Source organism: Solanum dulcamara, chromosome 9 (assembly GCF_947179165.1).
Source record: "Solanum dulcamara chromosome 9, daSolDulc1.2, whole genome shotgun sequence".
Lineage (NCBI taxonomy): Eukaryota > Viridiplantae > Streptophyta > Magnoliopsida > Solanales > Solanaceae > Solanum > Solanum dulcamara.
The window spans coordinates 21,947,763-21,964,379 of record NC_077245.1 but is presented as its reverse complement, the minus strand read 5'-3'; the positions used below and the strand labels follow the sequence as shown (position 1 = coordinate 21,964,379).

The window sequence follows — 16,617 nt, the reverse complement described above, 5'->3', positions numbered from 1 at the left end:
TTATACAAGTTATTTAAATAAGAACAACAGATTATGCCACATAAATTCAACTTACCCTTAAGCGAATCTATTAAACAATTGAGTTCATGCAATTCTTATTCTACCAAATTCTAATTTGCTTTTTCAAGCAAAAGTAAGATATCATGGCGCAGATTAATATTTACAATCACCAACCAATAAATAAGAACGAGAAGAATATTGATATCTACTATCCTGTTATTATGTATTGCACAAAAATCTTATGAACCTTAGGGTTTCACAACCTCAATAGAATAAGTTAGTTACTCGTACTTGAAATTAAACTATTTTAATAATAATTTAATAATTCATAAACTTACTTTGAGCCTTATCTAACGTCTTTTTATGCTTTATTGAGTCGAGGGTCTCCCGGAAACAGTCGTCCTACCTTGGTAGGAGTAAGGTCTGCGTACAATTTACCCTCCTCAGATCCACGTTGTGAGATTTCACTGGGTTGTTGTTGTTGTAATTCATAAACTTACTTTGAATATAAAATTTTGAAAAAATAATTTTTGTTCTTCCAAAAACGATGGAAAGAATAAAGGAACTTGAACTCAAAAACTAAAAACAAAATAATAATGTCGTCTCTCTATAAAATAAACCTCCATAGTCTATTTAGAATGACCCACAAAGTTAGAGTTCAAAAAATATCAAATGATCTGCGACCCAATGTATGATCATAAACTTATATGCGGTCCATAAATTACCTTTAAAGTCATGGTTGATGGCTCATTAAGTTTTTCGGACTTCTCATCGTGGACTGACTTATGTACCATATTATGATTTGAGGTTCACAAGTCCAATCGTAAGTTCACCTAGCAACTTGGTTGTCTTTTCGTGTACTAGCCGTAAATTCAAGATGCAATCTTACTTTGCCTCATATAGTGGCCAACTTTGCTATGTCCCCTTGACACCTTCTTTAAGCATTTCCACGATCTGACATGCAGTTCAAGACTTGATCTGCAACCGTATATGTGACCATAAATCACATTATTTCTGTCAGTTTATTATCTTTCCCTCCTTTTGGCTATTCTGACTTGTAATTCCTACAAAATAATATTCTAGCATTAAAACACATCAAAAATAAGTGTAAGAACATATAAAACTTCAATTGAAAGACATAGAATGTGTCCTAATTTCAAGGCAAATCAGCAAAAAGTCTATGAACTCCTTAACTCGGTTTCTTGTGCAAGATTTTTTTAAAGCTCGGCTAACATCAAAGAGTCCTACTCCTAGCAATCCATTAGGCATTTTCTCCTTGTGTAGAACCGACTTCGACCTTCTGCAGGCCACGAGAGTCTGCTTAGAGATCCTTGTCTTCATTCCATGAAACTTGATCCCTTTTAGTAGGCAGTTGTTCGTTATTCAAGTTGACGTTGAACCGATCAACGACTTCGTTATTTGTCATGTATAACAAAAAGTTCTGCTTCTGCACAAAAATCAATAGTTAGTAAAATGATGGAAGGCCCAAGCAACACCATGTCACCACTCAGAAACCGAGGTCATGATGATACACATCCCAACCCCATCCTTATGGGTAAGCCAAAAAGTAAAATCATACGAGACTCCCCAAAAGGAAGTTAGGCCACAATAAATACGATAATAGGGCAACAACAATGAATAAATTCTCAAAACCTGGTGTCGTAAGTGTAAAAAGCATCTAAATACATAATTGAATCTGAATACACAGTTTAAGTCTCTGAATATAGAAAAGACTAAAACACAAGATGGACTAGCGACGATCTAGATCCCAAGATCTCACCACTGATCCGAGAATAGTGTATGTCACGCCCCAAGAGGGTACCATAGGCGTGGCCGACACTCAGAAACCATCTCTGGCCTCCGAGAGAATCACTTGGTCTCATCACTCATTCGTTCATCAGCGGAAGACTTAAGTGAAAATAAGAATACTAATGTGGGTTTCCCATCATCAACATCAAAGAAAAAAATAATCCTTAGAAGAAGTAGTTTCAAAGGAGAAATACTCCGATTACATCATCAAACTCTGTCTATGAAGCTTCTAACACTATCAGACGGTGCCAATGACATGTCCATGGCTACCTCAAAAGAAACATAATACTCATCAATAATAAAAGGATAAAGAGTTCCTCCGAATACAAGAAAGACTCACAAAATAGCTGAAAATAATGATCTTCAACGATGCGCCTGTTGAGAATCTCTAACACATGTATCTGCATCATAAAATGATGCAAGTCGAATGACGTCAATATCTGAAATGTACAAGTATGTAAAATGACAGAAAAATAAGGACATATATTAAGAAATTCCTCTTAGGAAAACTCATCTCAGAACTCAACATCATCTCAACATCAATATGTAATGCAAGTTTAAAAATAATAATAAGCAATGCTTACTCAGTTGGGAGTTTCTCTAACTGACAACCATCACTTATGAGCTAGTGATGATAAACGAAGCGATGTCGTTACCACATCCATCCAATACCTTGCTAGGGTAAAGCCATTTGTATACTTGATGGAATCTGGCATATCTTAACCAAACCCTTCACATGGGCTCACACCACCATCTTGGATCCATTCATCAAAGTCTTTTTTTTGGGACTTAAGAGGCATAGCCTCCATCTTACGCTGGCTACGTAGTTCTAGGGTTTGAGTCAATTAAACTCTTACCCAACTTGGTGCTCAATAATACTCCCAAAATATGTGCTCATATTAATATCATCATCTAGTATTATTGAAATTTTATTTAAAACATCAAACTCATCTCATTACCTCTTCATCAATCATTACACTTCAAAACAACATTTACATCTCATCAAAACATCTTGCTTAAAACATCATTTAATCAAATTCATTTAAACTCAATTCGTTTGCTCTTTCAAAACTCAATAAAATACATATATAGTATTAATTCAAATCACCTTTTTGTCAATGAATATTAAAAGTCAACATCTTTACTCAAAACACGCATAAAAATATTCATGAACATCAAATCAATTATGGTTCATGGAAAAGTAGCCACAACAATAATTCCAATAATATGAGAGATAAAAATAATAATAATCTCAATGCATAAATATATCTAACTCAATAGAAGAAGAATTAACTCATTTAGAATTCAATATTTGAGTAAAACTCAACTATAACTCAATTATGATGAATTTAAATATTGAGCACATGGACGAACTCAATCCAAGCTATGAATAGCCTTACATACCTGGAATCCAAATTTACTCTGAATTGAAGAACTCAATGAACACTCTTGAACCCCTAGCCTTTTCTCCCCGTCAGAGCGTTTTGTGTACTATCCAGAGTATAAAAATCACCAGAATAGTATTTCTACATTCGTACTGGTTTCTCATGTGGAACCATCTATTCCAAGTCTGACTTTTAAAGCATACGCATTAAAAAAACCCATTAAAAACTAAAACTATATTTGAGAATGAGTAAAGAAGTGTATAGAGAGAAGAGTTGATTGATAAAGTTTGATGAATAAAATGAGTAAATAAGGTGGTATTTATAAGTGTGGAGGAGAGACCTAACAATAAATAAAAATAATTTCAAAGGATGATCTTGAAATTTCAATAGAAGATTGTGATGTAATGGATGATGTCAAATGGAGGACTATTGATGTCATGAGTGATGTCAAATGGATCTAAATCTTTCCATGGTTGGTGAGCTAAATTTTCTTTTAACGAAATACCTTTTTCGGAGCTGCGTTTGAACAAGATACTTCCTCATTAGGATTTGGTGTCTTCAAATGAATTATAGATCTAGAAGTCTACTTTCATGATGTTCAAGAATCAACCGATTTGGAGCATCTTATAGTGAGATATGATTTTTCTTCTACAAATACTCTATTTCGTCACAACACTATGTCTTGTAAAAATTAATTTATTTGACCTACTTAGCCTCCGAATCATAAGATATGGTCTCATGAAAATTGTAGGTAAAGATATTGGGGTTATTCAAAAATTTGAATCACCTAATTTGGACCATCCTATGTAAATTTATGTCAAAAATACAGAAGCAGTATCATTTTCATCGATAATTGAAACACAACATACAATGGTTTAGGGGGCGTTACAGTGTACCCGCTGGAAGCAACTACCGTTGAACACCCTGGCTAGGATCTGCATCAAAAAGGGACACAGAAGTAGGGGTGAGTACAATAAACACGTACTCAGTAGGTGACTGAGTATAAGGAATTAATCAAACCTATGAAATAAACTAAGGAACGCTTTCACCTGCATACAGAAAATTCCTACTCCGGCATCAATGCCGCCAATTTATATAGAATGGCATAAATAAATTAATTTCATAATAACAGCTCATAATCATAATTAACCAGATAATTCAAGTATTACAGATATCAATGCAATTCAATGCAATGCAATATGATGATGCAATGATGTGATGGTACGATGGAATTAAGATTATCGCACAACCTGTCGTATATACTTGCCGAGCTGTGCCACCAAGTAGGACCCATGGGGGTCTCACAGACCATATACCTCGTTACAATCTCAATATATCAATACATCACCACCCAGCTTGTGGCCAAGGACTCATGATACTAATATCTCTTCCACTCGCCACCTACTCCTGGTCAAGGGATTACAATGTATCCACTACCCTGCCGCAAAATTACCTCGATCAGGGACTCAAGATATAAGAGTGTAAATGTGTCACATTTTCTTTCTCAATTTTTTTTTCCACATATCTCAACTTCCCAATGATCAATGATAATATGAATGAGGATGAATGCATTCACATCATATAAGACATGTAGGTAATTTACAACTCAACATGTAATACAACGTTCAAAATTCTCAAAACTTAACCTAAACATGATATTCACCTTCAATAGACAGTAATGAAAAGGAAATGCCTCAAATTAAGTGTTCACCCCTTTCTCAATAATATTTCAATACTCAGGCATGCTCAAAACCCCTAACTCAACCCCTCAGGCGGAAATTACAAACCAAATAATCTCTTCACATCTCTAACTCAATTAAGTCATGGATTACACAGTGTCAATCGCAAATAAAATATCACATAAGGCCCCCCCACAGACTACACATCACATATAAGCCCCCCACAGGCATCACAATATAAATTATCAGTCCTAAACTACACTACTATCCCATCCCAAAGTCTACAACATAGAATTTGACTAATCACCCAACTCAGCCCCAAGAAGGATAGCCAAATCTACCTCGATAGTCGAAACCATACTCGAACACCTCCACCTAACGATCAACTCTTGAGTTCAACGCGTGAAATGAAAACCCACTATCAAGAATGAAATACATGCTTCATAAGGAGTCCAATGACACCCATATTGGTAGGCTTCGAAATCGAGGGTAAAACAGTCTAAAAATTGATTAATTTCGAAAAGGGTCCAATCTGGAATTTTATTGAAAAATCACCTTCTACTAGTAATAAGGAACTCATGGTTGAAAAATCCATAAAAATATTATCCAAAACGAGTTAGAAATCACCATTTTCTTAAATTCGGATTAGGGAAGAAAACAAGGAATTTAGAATTTAAAACTAAAGATTTTGGAGTTGAAATCATAATATAGGTGATGGAATATGAAAGATTTTAGTGAAATATCACTTACCCCACGAAATTACTCAAAGAATCTTCTCCAAAATCGCCCCAACAAGCTCAAGAAACTCAAAAATGATGGAAATAGGGGTTTTCCCAATTAAACATTGTTCTAGCATCAAAACACTCATCGCGATCGCGAGCAACTTACCTCGCGATCGTGAGGTACTGGAAAAGATCTCATCGCGATCTCGTGGAAAGAGTCGCGATCACGTAGAACAAAAACTTTGGAGGTCACGATTGCAAAGAGTTCATCGTGATCGCGATGAACAAAAATGCTTACACTATAAACCAGATCACAACTGAAAAATAAATCCAAAAATGCTCTCGGTTGGGCCCTCAAAAATCATTCGGGGTCCGATAAACATAAACCTAAAATGCTACTACACTGAATTCGACATTCTGGACTCAATGGAATCGTCAGATTTCTGAAAAGAAGTTGTTTTGACCAAAATACCCTCTCGGACCCCTTATTAGCCTAAAACTCAACTTTTGACCTAAAAACTCAAAATGACGATTAAGGTCCCGAGGCTCTAAGTCAATGCTCAATAGACCAAACTCGACATTCCGGACGCAACAAACTAATAGAAATCTCATCCGACACTCGGATCTCAAAACGTTGATCGAAGTCAAACTAACTCATTTAACTTCACTTTTCAACTCAAGGCCTCAAATTCACATATCAACCCCAAATCAGTTTCCGATGACTTTACTGGACTAAATTCTCCATTTTGGAGCTGATGGAACTGACCGAATTCCGTTCCGAGACACGTAGCTCCATTTGGTATTGAAAATCACTTTTTCACCTCTCAACTCTATAAAATTCAAGAATATGTCCATTTCACTATCTATCAATACTTTAACACATTCAACCACACGAACTAAACAAATAATACTCGAGGCATTAATAATAGGGGTAAAATAATAATTTTGCGCAAATTTACGAAAATGACCCTCAAGATCATTACATACTATAATTGTTCAAATCCCATGTTGAGTGCCAAACTGTTTACCTTAAAAATGATACACTTAAATTTATATAAATGACAGGTTGAGTTGACCAAATGATTAGATTGTAAGGAAATAGCTTGTATGAAATGAACATTAAAATAGATAAAACAAACAATTAACTAATATGAATTAAAGCATAAGATTAGATTAGCTTAAGCTCTAGCTAGCAACAACATTGAATACAATGATATTGATCCCTGGAAATGTGAGAGCTTGCTAGATTTGATAAATTTTTTTTTGTATAATAATAGTGTAAAAATGAAATTCAGATCCCCCTGTCCCTAGAGAGTTAAGGTGTATTTATATCTAAAAATCAAGGGACAAGCCCCAGATAATATGCCTGATTAAATTCTATTAATTGGTCATTAATTAGTGATTAATTGTCCGTCATTGCCATAGAGTAAGGGTTGATGGCGACTACAAAGATCCGTGTAATAGCTTCCTATTGATTACTTCATTCCTGTCAACATCCCAGTTTCGTTTCTTCCGAGTTGGGTGGGATGGCACATGTTACACGTTTCCAAAACTTAAAAGGGTGTAAAAGTCATTTCATCCATACAATCGAAGCTGATCACTCATCTCATGGCTCACAAGTCAATGCACTGGAACATTTTGAGTCCAACTTACCAATAAATACGGATTCTCTGTAATGCTAATCTCTCAGGCAATCCGATGTACCTGGACACCTCATTATTCCAATGAGATGCCATTGAGGACCTTTAAACCCTATATTCTCCGCACAATTACAAGAAAATACACTTTTCCAATGGCGACTCTCTCCACCGTTTCAACCCAGAATGATGAGGCTGTTTCTACACAAGATGAGTCAACCCAGATAGTTCCTAAGCCTATTCAGGTAACCCCTTTTGTTTATTTTGTTGTTTTCTTTCTCAGATTGCCTCTTTTGGACTTGGCATTTGATTGACTATTCAAGGGCAAAGTTATTTTGTTACTCTTCCAAATTGATTACTTTAGGGATTCAAGAAAGTCGATTGATGAGAATTGTTGTTGTGTGATGATATTTAGCAGCGAAATTAAAGATTGAAGCTTTTTCCTTTTTTCACAATGTAAGAACATCGAGGTTGTTAGGTTTTAGTTTTTTTTTTTTTTTTTTTTTTGTGCGGGTAAGCTGCAGCCCAACTTTTGAGATAATCTTGATTTTACACTGAATGTAAGGGACTCCTACAAGATCTGCTGCAGTTATAGACGTAGAGGCCTCCCTAATGGTTTTTACTGAAACATATGCATTTGATCATGGATGATCGATCACATGAACTTGTATTAGATGAGAATAGTGGAATTTGTTGACACTATGTCGCAATCCCAGATCAAGTTGATAAAGGTTATATAACTCCTCTATATACACTGTTATTTCATCAATTAACACAATTTTATCTAAAATATCATGTACCAAGGAATCACATTGTATACTATTGGGTTAGCTTATCATGACTAGGATAAATAAATGTGGACTCAAGGAAAAATTGTGGTGTAAACCCAGTAAAATTTCACTATATCTCCACTTTCTATTATCACACTTGTCACCACTCGGTCATACACGTCCATAATGGTCATGGTATATTAGATCTGAGTTCTTTGCTTCTCAAGCACAAAATCTTATCACTCGTTATAGAACACGGAATTCTCTGGAACTAATGATAAATAAATAAAAATAGAAAAGGAAAGGGAGAAAATACAAAAAAATAGAAGAGAAAAGTCATACAAAGTTATATACAAATCACTACCCCCCTCATCATATGCTTTGTCAAAGCCAAGGAATATCTTTATCACCCTTGTAATATTAAATTCATGTTCTATCTTTGTTTCATGAAGTTTTATGTGCGATTCATAAGCTTAATACCATCAATATATAACTTTGAATATATCCATTGGACTGTCATCTCAGAACTAAGGTGCTCTTTCTCTACTTGTTTTCTCTTCTTTCTAATATTTTAGTGTCACTTTGTGTTGTTGGTGGTTAACCATATACCCCGACCTCCCGAGGGTATTTACAAACCTTAAAGGGATATCATCTTAATCACAAGCGGTGCTACATCTCACATTTTCCATTGCTTGCTTCACTTCAGTTGTCTTAGTTCTATGAGTGTAGTTAAGGTATTTGTCTGTTTTGAATGTTTGAGAACATATTAATTTTTCTCATGATGTGTATTCAACATTTCCTTCCATTGATTTCATTATCTCTTATCAAAATTTGTTTGGTAGTGTTTCTAGTATACTTCTCTTGATTCAAGTCTTTACACCTCCTCTCTAAGTCGTATGTTTTTTTTTTTTTGAGAAAGGTAACTGTATGTTCATCCAAATCCATTCATCATCCAAAAAATGAGGAAGTTGGGGTTACAATCCACATTTGGTAAGACTATATCACTACAAAGTTATAATCTTCACCAATTCTCTATGAACTCTACAAGATGCACTGTTTCCTACACCCTCTCTTGCTTACACCAAAAAAATAAAAGACTAAGACACTTTATCTTGATCTTCTGACCGCTGTTTTCTATGCCCTCAAAACATCTCTGATTTCTTTCCTTCCATAGAGTCCACCAGATGCATGCTGGAATGCTCCTCCAACACTCTTCAGTTGATTCTCTTCTCCCAATTCCATTCCAGCTTTTCAGCAGTTCCAGGGTAGTCCTTGGCATTAGCGAACTCACCCCTAGTATACAGAAGAACATGTTCCATAGATTTGCAGTTGTTTTGCAGTGCAAGAAGACGTGAGCATTGACCTCTGCTTGATAACCACACAGATTTGCAGCTGTTTTTCTCTAAGTCATATGTTAGCTTATATTTTCCCCCCCTCTATTTCCCAAGTCCCTAACTTTTGTGGAAGTCGTCTTACATTATTCTTAGCTTCTCTTTTCGCTCTCTTATGCTCTTTAAGGGTTTCTCCATCTGCAGTTGCTGGTAACTTCCAATAACATTCTCTTTGCTTTAAAGATTGTTTGCACCTCATCTTAGGTGCTTAGACACATCTATAATTTCATTTACTTTCATAATGCACTTGTCATTTCCGTCAACAGAATCTGTGCCGTCTTGTAGTTTTCATGCTTCCTCCTTCAATTAGTTGTTCTTAAAAACTACTCCCTCCGTTTCAATTTGTTTGACCTTCTTTCCTTTTTAGTCCGTTTCAAAAAGAATTACTCTTTCCCTTTAAAGCAATTCCTTAATTCCAACTTCCCACGTGCTATGTTTAAGGCCACAAGATTAAAGAGCATTTTAGTACATTTGACGTATCTTTAATTTAAGACTACAAGATTCAAAAATCTTTTTTATTTTCTTAAACTTCGTGCCAAGTCAAAATAGGCCAAACAAATTGAAACAGAGGGAGTACTTTATTTGTGTCTATTAGTGTTCACTGAATTTGAAAACTTGAAGTCTCAGACTACATGGTAGATTTCATCAGCTCACTACAAGAGTAATTTTTTGGTTCTGTGTAGTTTCGTCTCTTTTGTTTTCGTAAAGGGAATTTCCTTTCTTTTGTTGTTCATGGAGATTTCCTTTCCTTTCTAGTGCATGATGATTTCATTTCATTTGATAAAACTCTTAACCTTTCTCAAAAAAAAAGGAACTTGAACTCTCAAACTATTGGACATAAAAGAGCCACCCTATGAATGGAAGTCATTGTTTTCCTAGACCTCCTAGTTTGTATAAATGTCCTTCATTGTTTTGTGTTCATTTGGACTTTCCTACTAGGGATAAGTTCTTACCTAAAATGGTCTATGAGAGACTTCAATGAATCACAACTACGTTGTCTAAATCTTTTGTGTTAAAGATGGTTTTCCATTTTGGAGGGGGTTCTTACCAAGAAATCTGTTCCATACCTAGGGAACATGGAAATATGCTTTTAAGCCATTAGGATACTCTTGTCAAATAATAGCTCATAATTGATAGGTTTGGGCAATTTTCTTTGCTGCATGTTGGTTATAAGCTGTGACCATGATTGATATGTTGTTTTCAATTGCTTAAAGGGAAGTATAATGAAGTAATTAGTTGAAGCTTCATATGTTGATTTCGTTAGCATATAAAAAGTCTAGAATTGTATCAGGAAAGCCAATATTGGACGATTGGCTATCTATTGTAGCTTTCGTGATCTGGAACTTTGCCCGACAAACCTTTGTTATTTACCATTGGGTCATCCCATCATTGGGTAAGTTTGAGGTTGTCATTAGTCTAACTTGGGAGTTTGGAATGCATACTGGAAGGGTAGAAAGAGTACAAATCTTGACCATGTTGTCTGAGCGTTGCAAGTTAGGAGAGTTTAATGAGTGGGTTGCAAGATAGGAGTGCTTAATGTGTGTCCACTCCAATGATTTAGGGTAATTTTGTCAGAAGCAAATAAATTTGGCATTCTCTCCGTTCATAAATTCCTTTATTTTTTTTGGTTTCATTCCAAAAAAAATTGTAGAAAACATTAGCAACCATTATCAAAACTGTGAAAAGGTTTTACAAGTCAAGAGAACTTTTGTTAGATACTATATTTTATATAATGGCAGTGTCTGTTCTAGCTTCCGTACGCCTCGACTAATCCACCAGGTACCTCCCCACCAACATTGATATCAAGGAACTCTGTCCCCCAATATTTAGAAAATTGGGAAGAAATCATACAACATTTTTATCTTCACTGGAGACCTGGGTACCTCCCCACCAACATTTTTACCATTCCCATTGTTTTGGTTCACACCAAAATTAGAAATATGTTAGCAACCTCTTCAATCAAATTACTTGGGTGGTAATCAGAACTGTTAAAAGGTATTGTGCTGAAAGATGGAGAAACCTATCAAATAAATATTTGGGAAGATTTTGTACTATTTGAGGAATCTCTTGTGACTCTTTATCTTCAATTTGTGATTAGTAGTTAAATTTATGCATGACAATATTGGAAGGTGTTAACTTGTTTAAGAACAGGTGTAAATTCTCATTGAAGATAGTTAGAAAAATAATAAAGCTCCCTTAAAGCACATTAGGTGGAAAACCAGTTAAGAAAGTTGTGATCATTCTTTCTCATGAACAGCAGTTAAAAACAATCTCAACAGCTATTTGAAGCCTATGTTTTCAGCAAATGATGCTGCAGTAGTATGTCCTTATTTTAAAATAGAAGCGCTGGTGTACCAATATTAAACGATAAGCCTTAATTAGAGGATTTCTGTATAAAATTGAGAGGGTGTTTGGATTTAGCTTATTTTTAGTAGTTTTTGTCTTTTAAGCTCTTTTTTTATTTTTGAAGGTGTTTGGAAAGACAAAAAGTGCTTTTAAGCACTTACCACTTTTAGGCCCCAAAAAAGAACAAAAATAAGCTAAAAGACTAAAGTTGGGTACTATGGTTTTTAGCTTTTAGCTTATAAGCTACTTACAAAAAAGCCAATCCAAACACCCCCCTAAGTTCTCTCCTTATAAAACCTTATGCTAGAGTTACAGCCAGCTGTGATGCTAGATATCTGGAACATGAGGCGACTGAAGTATTTACTTTGAGATACACTTGTGCTATTATAAGCCTTGAGGCTGCCTAAAGTATTCTGAGAACCTAGGATACACAAAAACTCTTGTTTGAGACAGCATATTCCTGTAGTTGGGGTTAAAAGCCACAAGTTGGAAACTATTTGAACCTTCTTATATGAGCTCATTAGTCTTTCAATTTATTCTTTTTGTATCTTATAATTGATTGCACACTTCTGTCACTTTTTAGACACCAACTATACAGTAATCCATAAATTTTTCTTGACGTGATTAGGAAAAAAAAAATCTGTTCTATTTTGAGATGTTGGGTGTCTTCATTTGCCTTCCGATTGAGTATTCTTGCTGTTTCTTTTAGGTTGCCAAGCGCCTAGAGAAGTTCAAAACTACAATATTCACCCAAATGAGTATGCTAGCCATCAAACATGGAGCTATAAACCTCGGCCAGGGCTTCCCCAACTTTGACGGCCCAGATTTTGTAAAAGAAGCAGCTATTCAATCTATTAAGGAAGGTAAAAATCAGTATGCTCGAGGATATGGAGTTCCAGACCTCAACTCTGCTGTGGCTGCTAGATTCAAGAAAGACAGTGGACTTGAGGTTGACCCTGAAAAGGAAGTTACTGTGACTTCAGGCTGTACTGAAGCAATTGCTGCAACCATGTTGGGGTTGATAAATCCTGGTGATGAGGTCATCCTGTTTGCTCCTTTCTATGATTCTTATGAAGCTACTTTATCTATGGCTGGAGCAAAGATAAAGGGTATTACTTTAAGACCGCCAGATTTTTCTCTTCCAATTGATGAGCTAAAATCAGCTGTATCTAAGAATACTCGAGCAATCCTTCTAAATACTCCGCATAACCCCACTGGAAAGATGTTCACTCGAGAAGAACTCAATGTCATTGCCTCTCTGTGCATTGAGAATGATGTTCTAGTTTTTGCTGACGAAGTTTATGACAAATTAGCCTTTGAAATGGAACACATTTCAGTTGCTTCTCTTCCAGGGATGTATGAACGAACTGTAACCATGAATTCTTTGGGAAAGACATTTTCGCTAACAGGCTGGAAAATAGGTTGGGCAATAGCTCCTCCTCATTTGACATGGGGAGTAAGACAGGCGCATTCCTACCTCACCTTTGCAACATCCACTCCGATGCAATATGCATCTGCGGCTGCCCTTAGAGCCCCAGATTCGTATTATGAGGAGCTTAAGAGGGATTACTCAGCCAAAAAGGCAATATTGGTGGAGGGTTTGAAGGCAGCTGGTTTCACAGTATATCCCTCAAGTGGAACATACTTTGTGGTTGTTGATCATACTCCTTTTGGGTTGGAAAATGACATTGCTTTCTGCGAATACCTGATTAAGGAAGTTGGTGTTGTAGCCATTCCAACTAGCGTGTTCTATCTAAATCCAGAAGAAGGAAAGAATCTTGTCAGGTTTACCTTCTGCAAAGATGAAGATACTCTTAGACGTGCAGTGCAGAGGATGAAGGAGAAGCTGTCGAAGAAGTGAGGAGCTGTTAGAGACATCGTGTGCTGAATTCCTTTTTGTTGTGGCATGAATTGTTTGTAACTGTGATACTACATTGTTTGCTGATAGATATTTTCTTAAAGGTGAGGCTCAATAAGAAGTTAGCATGTTGTAAACCCTTAAAACTTAGGAATGGGAAGCAGTTTCACAAATATGCCCGTTCTTGATATCATTAAACTCCCCCACCCCCACCTGTTCAGCTCTGCAAAATCTTTGCAACTTGAGATTATGCTTGATTTCTTATTATATATGACAAGATAGGGTTTCGTAGTTATACATGTTTAATATTCTACAATCTTCTTTTAAAAAATTGTACTCTTCACCAATATAATTTTTTTTTCTGGTTAAACTGAGCCAAATTTTTATAACCGCTGCAAGGAGAATATGAATAAGGGGGACTAGGCCAAAACCTTCTTTACAATAGGCAAAAACGATGGATTAGTTAGTTTCAAACAATCGAATTTCCATCTAATGTACAAAACAAGCAGTGACAATAAACAAAAAGCTTCAAGGTGGCTTAAACAAGGTAAAGAATCGAAGGAAGTATATATACACTTCATTGGTGGAGTGACAAATAAACGCCAAGATGTCTGCAACTCTATTTGCTTCTCTGAAGCAATGTTTAGTGATGACACTATGGCTGTCTACTCTTTTCTTGGCTCCTAGGCCCCAGAGACACAATTATTATGAAGAAGAGTGTTTCCCCAATAATAATGCTATGTCCATTGCTCAGACACCCATTCAGTCCAAACAATAAGGCACAGGTTTCAGCCCGATTGTTGTTCCCCTGCCCAAGAGGCAGAGTGAAGGCCATAATCAACTAACGAAAGCAGTCCCTCACTACTCCACAAACGCCCTCAATGCAAGAACCATCACTGTTAAGTTTTACAAAAATAATAGGAGGTTTTCTCCACTTAACAATGATGGTATCTTTTTCACACAGAGACATATTACTAAGGTTGCAAATGTTGTATCGAGTATTACCAAAAGCAATATTCACAAAGTTTTAACTTTTGCTGATGATTTGAAGGAAATAAGGGAGATGGATCTTGAGAAACTAGAATTCTCCAGTGAAAGAAAGTCAGAAAAAGGTTGCTAAAGAAAAGTAAAAAAAACAAGGAAGACAAAGTAAAAGTTTGGCAGCAACTTTTTGAACAGTTGTTGCCAACTTTTCCTTACACGTTTTTGACTGAAATACAAAAACGCGTTTTCTCATTTTACGCGTTTTCTCCGCTTATAAATAGAGGGCCTTTTGCCCTCATTCAAATCATCCCAAAAAAAAAGAGAGAGTAGGAATACAAAGAGAGTTATACACCAAGATAAATATTTTAGTCTTGAATGTCCTCTTTAGTAGTTGTTTCTTTTACAAGAGAGAAGTGTTAATTGTTGTTTTCTGTATTTGAGAGCAGTGTACTCCATATTTTAATAGTGAGATCCTTCTACCCCGTGATTTTTCCCTTCTATTTGTTAGAGGGGTTTCCACGTAAAATTCTCGTGTCCAATTTATTTTTATATTTATTGTCATATCAAACTTTAGTTGTGGTGCTTTCTCCCCCCAACAGTGGTATCAAAGCCATCGGTTATTCTGTCTGTTTTATGCGAATGTACTATACGTGAATAGTAAATTTTCGTGAATAGTAAAATTCGATAAATAGTACTATTCACATGAATAGTAATTTTCAGTGACGGTACAGTTTATCACGATTATTTGCAAAAATATTCAGAAACGATTTAGAAGGGTGTGAAGCAAATAACAATGTCGAGTACAACTAAGTTTGACATTGAAAAGTTCAATGGGACTAATTTCTCATTGTGGAAAATGAAAATAAAAGCGATATTGAGAAAAGACAATTGCTTAGCTGCAATTGAAGGCAGGCCCACAGACTTTGTTGATGACAGCAAGTGGAACGACATAGACAGCAACGCAGTTGCTGATCTACACTTGGCACTAGCTGATCAAGTATTGTCTAGTGTGGCGGAAAAGCGGACGGCGAAGGAAATATGGGATACTCTTACAGGGTTGTATGAGGCCAAGTCTTTGCATAATAAAATCTTCTTAAAAAGAAGATTGTATACTCTTCGAATGGCAGAGTCCATGTCAGTTACTGAACATATCAATACTTTGAATACTTTGTTTTCGCAACTTACAATAATGGGTTGAAAAATAGATGGGAGTGAACGTGCAGAGCTTTTACTTCAAAGTCTACCTGACTCGTATGATCAACTCATCATCAACCTGACGAACAATACAGACAGTCTAGTTTTTGATGAAATTGCAGCCGCTGTTTTGGAAGAAGAAAATCGGCGCAAAAATAAGGAAGACAGACAAGCAAGTTCGCAGCAAGCTGAAGCTTTGATGATGGTGAGAGGAAGACCAATAGAACGTGGCCCCAGTGGGAGTCACAATCATGGCAAATCTCAATCAAGAAGTAAGAAGAATATCAAGTGCTACAACTGTGGCAAGAAAGGGCACTTTAAGAAAGATTGTCGGTTCAAAAAGAAGAGTGAACACCCTGAGCCATCAAATACTCAAGGGAATGTTGCATGTACCTCGGATGATGGCGATATTTTATGCAGTGAGGCAATATCAAATAATGAAGGCAGAAAACGTTTCGCTGATGTCTGGATCATGGACACAGGAGCAACATGGCACATGACTTTCCGGAGAGAATGGTTCCATCAATATAATTCTATCTCAAGAGGGTCTGTGTTCATGGGAAACGATCATGCTTTGGATGTTATTTGTATTGGGTCCATCAAAATAAAAATGTATGATGGCACGGTACGCACCATCCAGGAGGTACGACATGTAAAAGACTTGAAGAAGAATCTATTGTCTTTAGGACAACTAGATGATAATGGATGTTCATACAAGACTCATGGTGGAGTCATGAAAATATCCAAAGGAGCACTTGTAGTGATGAAAGCGGAAAAACTTGCGGCAAACCTATATGTGCTTAAAGGTGAAACACACCAAGAAGGAGAAGCATCAACCGCGT

The 16,617-nt window shown here is 36.1% G+C and overlaps 1 protein-coding gene across 1 annotated transcript; it reads left to right on the top strand.

Annotated features, from left to right (window-relative positions):
• The first annotated feature begins 7,196 nt into the window (after positions 1 to 7,196).
• Positions 7,197 to 13,892, top strand: LOC129902514 (uncharacterized). Its single transcript, XM_055977805.1, has 2 exons — positions 7,197 to 7,477; positions 12,449 to 13,892. Exons 1-2 carry the CDS (start codon positions 7,271 to 7,273, stop codon positions 13,598 to 13,600), a joined length of 1,359 nt encoding a protein of 452 aa, XP_055833780.1. The 5' UTR covers positions 7,197 to 7,270; the 3' UTR covers positions 13,601 to 13,892.
• Positions 13,893 to 16,617: the final 2,725 nt, after the last annotated feature.